This window comes from Erythranthe guttata, chromosome 3 (assembly GCF_056151865.1).
Source record: "Erythranthe guttata isolate IM_541 chromosome 3, IM_541, whole genome shotgun sequence".
Lineage (NCBI taxonomy): Eukaryota > Viridiplantae > Streptophyta > Magnoliopsida > Lamiales > Phrymaceae > Erythranthe > Erythranthe guttata.
Window position 1 is genome coordinate 18,062,540 of NC_142535.1, and position 6,997 is coordinate 18,069,536.

The following is a 6,997-nucleotide window of genomic DNA, read 5'->3' on the forward strand; positions in this document are numbered from 1 at the left end:
TAGCAAAAAGAGAAAATGTTTTTTGACTAAATCGAATCTTCGAGATGGTTTTGGTGTTGAATAATGACTTGTGCAGCCCTGGAAACAACTTCTTCTTGTAACTGTTCGTGAATCATTTTGTGCGTCTTCTTACTCCATCGAGTTGCATAATAGTATTTCCACTTGGACCGCTCCAACACTTTAAAACACCGAGTTATATACATTTTCTCTAGGCATGTTGCACTTCTGAGTATGTACAAGGCAAACTCAATGTCACTTTCCATCCCATGAAATCCAGCAATTTCCATTCTCTTCAGCTCCGAGTGAAATACTACGTTATGCTTTTTCTCTTTTTCTCTACCAATCCGTCGTATTCAACAGTGAACATCTACAACCAATAACATAAAAATAAAAACACATCTTGTTAAATTTTAACTTTTTCTTTCGATTTTACTCGATTTGTAACTCGCGATAAAAGAAAGAGTAAATACTTACATTCAAGAGAAAGTCCTGTAGGAGGGGACAACTTTGCAATAATGGAGTCAGTAAAAGAAGATTGAATTTTTGCCTAGAAGATATCAAGACATGTAATCGCCTAAGGTTGCTGAACATGTTAATTCTCATATGTCCGCATTTTTCCTGAGTATCAAAAAACCGAGCGTAAATAAAAAAGTCGGTATGCCAAAAAAGTAATAGAGAAGCTTCTCAATTCTCATACCTGAACTTCACATTGACTTGTAAAAATCAACGGTTTTAGGTTCGGCGAATGTTTGGCAAGCTCCCCACAAATATAAGGCACAAAGTTTTTCTCAGAACTACCAAGATATGTACCTTTTAGTTTCGGAACATGGTTGAATTTAAAGTTAACCAATTCACAATTGAAAAACTCGAATACGACGAGATTACTGGCATACAACTCTACCTCCTCTATACCTTCACATCAACTTACATAGACAGACTTCAATTTCAGATCGGGTCCACAAATGCTTAGCTTAGAAGGACATTTGCAGTAATTAATTTTCAAACAGTCGAGCCTCAAACAATTGGACAAAACGCACTCTATAGCACCAGGACACAACGTCACGTATTCAAGTGAAAGCGATTGGAGGGAGTTAGATTGGATTCTCAAGCTCGGCTGCAAATAACAGAATCCCAATTTGAAATCTTTCAACAACGGCATCTCGGAAAGTAGTTGACAAGAAAAATAAAACTTTGTGTAAGTCCAACTCCTGTCGCAACAACAATTCAGACTAAGTTCTTCAACGCCTAATCTTCCTAGAAAATAAATACACCGCTCAAACCGTTCGGTTAGCGGCTCCTTCAAACAACAAGTTAAACGAAAAGAACGGATCTTTGAACCAGAACGAAGCCTCAAGAATCTATCAAGTGAGTTAATCATCAAGAAAGGATAATCCATGAATCTATATATTTCTGGCCAATGAGGTCCTACAAGAAGGTAACAGTTCAAACTAACGTTCGGCAAAAGTCGGTGGAGATTCCTCCACCTCTTCGAAAGAACGCAAGTCCTAGTAGCGTATAGTATATCCACACGTTCTAGAATCAAAATCAGAATATTGTCCGGCATTCGACTAATAATGTCGACGTTCTTTGCACTGCGGACGTGGAAAACTACGACGGCAATCGCAAATAGAGTCGCTAATCTTATGTCATTAACAACAACTGGATACAGAGCAACCAATCGTAATGCAAGAGCAAGTAAAGCATAAACAACAGTGGCACAGAGGGTAACCAATCGTACAGCCCAAACAGCCGATGAGAAAAACAGCCAATGAGAAAGCTAAAACTATCGGCATTGCTGCTTTGCTCCTCTACTGTAACAACTGCAGAAAAATCATATCAACAGTTCAATTTAGGGCAAAATCAAAATTTAGGGTAGAAACAGAGAAAAAGGAAAACAAAAATTACCAGTTCAATCTCGATAAATATATTGAAATTACGATGAAATTACAGCCAACAGCGAAGATGGACGATTTTCGAACACCAAGATCGAACTTTTCTACTCGCTAGGGTTTCGACAATTTGAAGTTCTGCACAAAACATATATATATATATATATTGGCGATATAAACTTTACTGGTAATTTCCATGTTCTACACCCAGAATTGTAGCCACCTTTCCTTTTTTTTCTTTTTTTTTTCCCTTAATTGTTTCTTAATAAAAAGATATTAATGTTATAAATTTATATTACAATTATAAATACTTTTACCATAAATTCGTACACGTATACATTGGATGAGAAAAAGTAGAGAAATATTTATATAACATAAACATTGGATTAGTTTTTTTATTAGTTCGAATTATTATCATCCCATTTTTTTTAATCTTTGTTTTTTTTTTTTTTTTTTTTTGCTGAGGTGGCGCGCGGGCGCGGCTCCTGCTATGACGAATGAAATGTTTTGGGGGCGATGTGACCCCCAGGGAGTCAATAACCCTTGGCGAACGAAATATTTTGGGAGCAGATGTAAGCCCCCAGGGAGTCGATAACCCTTGGCGAGCGAAATATTTTGGGGGCGATGTAAGCCCCCAGGGAGTCGATGGCGGTGGTGCCATAGGTGGCTCCACATGTGGAGCAGGTGCTGGTATCGCGTTGGGAGCATCTGCTCCCATCGTGGCGATATATTGAGTCATCCTCGGTTATTTGAACCATTCGAGGAGCAGGGAGTGATGGATCGGCGAGTGGTGGGTCCCGAGTAGGGATGGCAATTTGACCCGCCCCGACGGATCCCCGCCCCGCCCCGCCCCGCCCCGAAATTTTCGGGTATTCCCCGCCCCGAAAAAAAATGGGGCGGGTATGGGGATTGAAATTTTTTTTTGACCGGGTACGGGTACGGGGATGGGTTTGCCTATACCCGCCCCGTAGACCCGCCCCGTACCCGTCCCCGTACCCGCCCCGCATTATTTATATATATAATATATATTTTTTAATTATTATATTAAATATAAATAATTAAATAGTAGGAATATATTAAATATTAGTTAAAATGGGGATTTTTAGGTTTCCATTATATAATTAAATATTAGTATTATAATTAAATATTGATTTATTTGTTGAAATAAATCATTAAATTGCATATTTATTTATTACAAAAAAAAGAAAAATAAAATAGACGGGGATTTTTACCCGCCCCGATACCCGTGGGGATTTTATGGGGCGGGTACGGGGATTCTTTTAATACCCGTGGGGATTTTTTACGGGGATGGGGATGGGGATTTTCATAGCGGGGCGGGGATGGGGATTGCAAAACCCGCCCCATACCCGCCCCATTGCCATCCCTAGTCCCGAGGGGGATCACCTGAACCTCGCGAGGCGGATCCATGGGATGTGGAGGAGGTGGCAAGCCAGAGCCTCAACGAGGTGGGAGGTCGTTAGCTGTGTCATTTTCTCTCCGAGCAGACGCCTCAGGAGGATCTTGTTGGCTACGTGATCTGGTTTGCATCGTTCCCACAGACGGCGCCAAAATGATGATGCTAAAATGTAGATCACCTGGGGTAGTGTAGAAAATGTATTGGGAGAGCAAAGCGGATCTGTAGCTTGCCAACTTGATGATCCTGAGGTATCTGCGAGATGAACACACGTGAACTACGCCGGGGGCTGATCCGGCGGAAACCCCTCCGACGCTCAAGTCTGACGTGCTGATCATGGAATTAGTCCAGAGAATACGTATTGTAGTATTGCTCAGTTAATAGGACGTACCTTAATAAAATGAGTAAAACCTCTATTTATATGTCGTTTATTGGGTTGGGTTTGCTTTATTGGGCCCAAGCCTTACTTGAAGGTGTTTGGGCCTCGGTGATATTGGTCTTCGATATTGGGCTCGTAGCCCAGTAGGTAAAGAAATTGTAGGCCCATTGGGTTGGCCCAATTAGGCATATCAAATAATAATAATAATAATAATAATAATAATAATAATAATAATAATAATAATAATAATAATAATAATAATAATAATAATAATAAAATCTAGACTTTGGAACAAGTATTTTTTTTTTCATTTAAAGTTTAGATTTTCAATTTATTTTGCAATAAAATTGGATTTGTTTTTCATTTTAAAAAAAAATGATTTTTTTCTGAAAGTGCTAACTCTGATCAGATCTGTCGGATCTCCGCCCGTAACAACAATAATCATGTGTCGTGGGTAAATTTTTTGGACGAATAAATTAACAATCACGAGTCGAGGAAGATACTACAGTTACGTATTTACAAACTAGTATAATTGGGCGTTCTAAAATTCTAATAATTTAAAGAAACACCACATAATCCATAAGTTAATAATAATGAATCTTAAAATTCATCAAAAAAATTATCAATTTATGAAAGTTATTATTATTGTTTAGTAAATACAGTATTTATTTATATATTATTTAATATACTTTTTGGATTCAGCATTTTTGACCATATTCTAAATGCAATTAATTAATTTTACAATTTCAATTTGGACAAAACGTGTTCATGAGAAAAATTGATTGAGCCCAAATTAAATTTAAATGGGCTTTGATCGGATCCAAGATAGCCCAGTGGGCCCACTTAGTTACAGAAGAAGCTCGCCGAGCAATTTTCGATTTGTGGCAAATCCCCAAATCTCGACTGACCTTCGCCGGTCTCCTCCACCAAGGTATGAATGATTCTCCGGACAAGCTTGCTTTTTTTTTTTTCCGGTTGGGTTTTTCATTTTATTGTGTGATGAATGCGCCCTGCTGTTTGATTGTTTTTATCTGTATTTGTTTCAATCTGTAGTTTCCATGTGAATATAAATTGTGGGAGCTGTAAATTTTCGGAACCCTAATGAAATTCAGTTGCAGTTTGAATTGATAGAATTGATTCAGGAAATTAATTTTTGTATTTTCGTTATGTCTCTGGTTTATGAATTTTGTGTAAATGATGAATTGTTCATATATGTGTGTGTGTGTGTGTGTGTGTGTGTGTAATTTTTATGTAATTTTTGTTGGTTGCATTGAAGTAATGAAAGAAACCATCTTTGCTGAAAAAAAAATGTAGTGATCTTGAAAATATAACTATCTGAGTTAAAACTATATAAACGCAACCGTTACCGTATACTCGTAAAAATCTTGGTCTATGAAATGTTGGATTTTATGCCCATATCCGACACGAATGCGTTAGTATAGAGGTCTTACCTAACATGTATGCCATGGATTTGTATTTTCGATTTAAGCCATGGATGGTTCTTGCTCGAACCAAAAGCTCGTTTCTTGATATTCAATTTGGGTTTGTTTTGTTTGCTTAACTCTTGCCTTTTTCACTTCCTCGTTACGTAACCAATGATAAACGTTGACTTATTTTTGGATAGAGACTTATTGAAAAACTCCAACTACTGTTATTTTAGTACGAAATGTTCGACAAAATATTTTTGTAATGTGTTTTCATTGACATTGTGTTTAAACTCGATTTGTGGGATTTAACTAGGGTTAAGAATGGGCAGAAAAGCTGGCAGTTTATCCATCAACCCAAAGAAATTTGCGAATCTTCAGAAACCGTGCATGAAAGAAATGATAACGTTTCTTAGTTGTCTGTCTTTAAGTCAAGGCAACGATCAGAAGTGCAGTCGGCAAAAGTCGAACTTGAGCGACTGCATGGATGCTCAGGTAATTGTGTAATTTTGACTCAAATTGAAGTCATTTTCGTTAAATAGCTTTTATTAAATAATACTAAGTCGAGTGTTTTTTTTTTTCAGACTAGCAATAAACGGAAGCCTTTGGGCAGCATTAACTATCACCTTCAGCGGCTTAACAGGGGAAGAAAGTAGCTGTTTTCTCAACCCGTTGTATTAAAACGGTGACCTGCAATAATAGTCGTTTTGAGTGTTTTTCTTTTTTATATGTGAGAGGCGGCAGGATATTATTATTGCGATTCGTACTGAGTTTTTCCTGTTTTTCTGTTTCGATCTTGCAAATGAAGAAAGCTTTCTTGAATTTTAAGACCGCGTAAAAAGTTGTATTTGCAGAAATTTCGTTTCCGTCAAATTCCGATACCGTCCCTAGGGGAAGTATCGTAACATGTAGTAGGATACTTGTTGACCCTGTTTTGACACGATAACTGCATTTGTTTCACGATTACACGCTTTGCATCACTTATCGAGCATTTTTTTCTCTTTCTTTAGATATAAAAAGAAAATATAACAAGAAACTAAAAAAGAAAAAATGTAAAATATTGAATTTATTTACATTAGTATATATTCTGAATTTTGAATTGATATATATATATGAATTCATTATACAGTTGTTGGGGGTGGTTCGAATTTGTTGTTGTTCGGTAAATGAATCTGTTCGATTTGCAACCCGACCCCGTTAAACCTTCTCTTCCAGATATTGACCTCCGGCGGCGGCACCCTCTTCACCACCGGCAACGGCGGATCCATTCCACCAATATCCACCACCTCTGCAGCGACGACGCAGCCTCGATCACAATCAGTGGTCTTCACCCTTCGTCTTCTCGAATTAATCACACGCATTTCTCTTCCAATTCTGCAGCTTCTGCTCCCACTTCTTCCTCCGCCGCCGCCGCCGGAGGAAGAGGAGGAGCTGGTTTTCGCAGCGGTGGTGCTGGGCAAGAGCTGGGTTTTGCTGGCGGAGAACAGTTTGTTGATCTTGATCATGGGTGGTTTGTTGTGGTGGTGGTGGTTGACGGTGGCGACGGCGGCGGCGGAGGGATAGCCGGTGACACGGTTGTTTCGTTTGACTTGGCCGATGCAGGTGACTTTAGGGGAGGAGGGTTCGCCGGAGGAAATGGGATCTCTGTAATGATCGTTTAATTTAACGTCTTTAACCGACAAACGGCAGAACATTGGCATGTATATTCGTTTCTGCAAGTTATCGTTAATCCTAATTTCATGATGATCTTCATCATCATATCCGCTCCTCATTTCTTCTTATCGTCTCTGTGTGTGTGTGTGAGTCACTGCGTGTGAGAGAAAGAGAGAGAGCATTCGAGTGTAGAGAGAGAAAGAAGAAGAAGAAATTTGTGTGTATTGTTCACACATAT

General features: G+C 38.6%; 2 protein-coding genes and 1 long non-coding RNA gene across 3 annotated transcripts; 1 reads left to right on the top strand and 2 right to left on the bottom strand.

The window, feature by feature from the left end:
- Positions 1-328: 328 nt before the first annotated feature.
- LOC148771993 (uncharacterized) lies at positions 329-2,234 on the bottom strand. The gene is made up of 4 exons (XR_016030439.1): positions 1,906-2,234; positions 698-1,820; positions 475-618; positions 329-367 (listed from the first exon to the last, which is right to left on the bottom strand). It is a non-coding gene; the product is annotated as an uncharacterized LOC148771993 (long non-coding RNA).
- A 2,249-nt stretch (positions 2,235-4,483) lies between these two features.
- On the top strand, positions 4,484-6,072 carry LOC105974353 (uncharacterized). The gene is made up of 3 exons (XM_012999436.2): positions 4,484-4,613; positions 5,423-5,601; positions 5,691-6,072. Exons 2-3 carry the CDS (start codon positions 5,431-5,433, stop codon positions 5,760-5,762), a joined length of 243 nt encoding a protein of 80 aa, XP_012854890.2. The 5' UTR covers positions 4,484-4,613; positions 5,423-5,430; the 3' UTR covers positions 5,763-6,072.
- A 138-nt stretch (positions 6,073-6,210) lies between these two features.
- Positions 6,211-6,997, bottom strand: LOC105974352 (uncharacterized). Its single transcript, XM_088815880.1, has one exon. It carries the CDS (start codon positions 6,876-6,878, stop codon positions 6,228-6,230), a length of 651 nt encoding a protein of 216 aa, XP_088672006.1. The 5' UTR covers positions 6,879-6,997; the 3' UTR covers positions 6,211-6,227.

Coding starts and splice junctions, on each gene's coding strand:
- LOC105974353 (XM_012999436.2), top strand. CDS start 5,431: ATGGGCAGAAAAGCTGGCAGTTTATCCATCAACCCAAAGAAATTTGCG. Junction 5,602..5,690: donor GCGACTGCATGGATGCTCAG/GTAATTGTGTAA, acceptor TTTTTTTTTCAG/ACTAGCAATAAACGGAAGCC.
- LOC105974352 (XM_088815880.1), bottom strand. CDS start 6,878: ATGAGGAGCGGATATGATGATGAAGATCATCATGAAATTAGGATTAAC.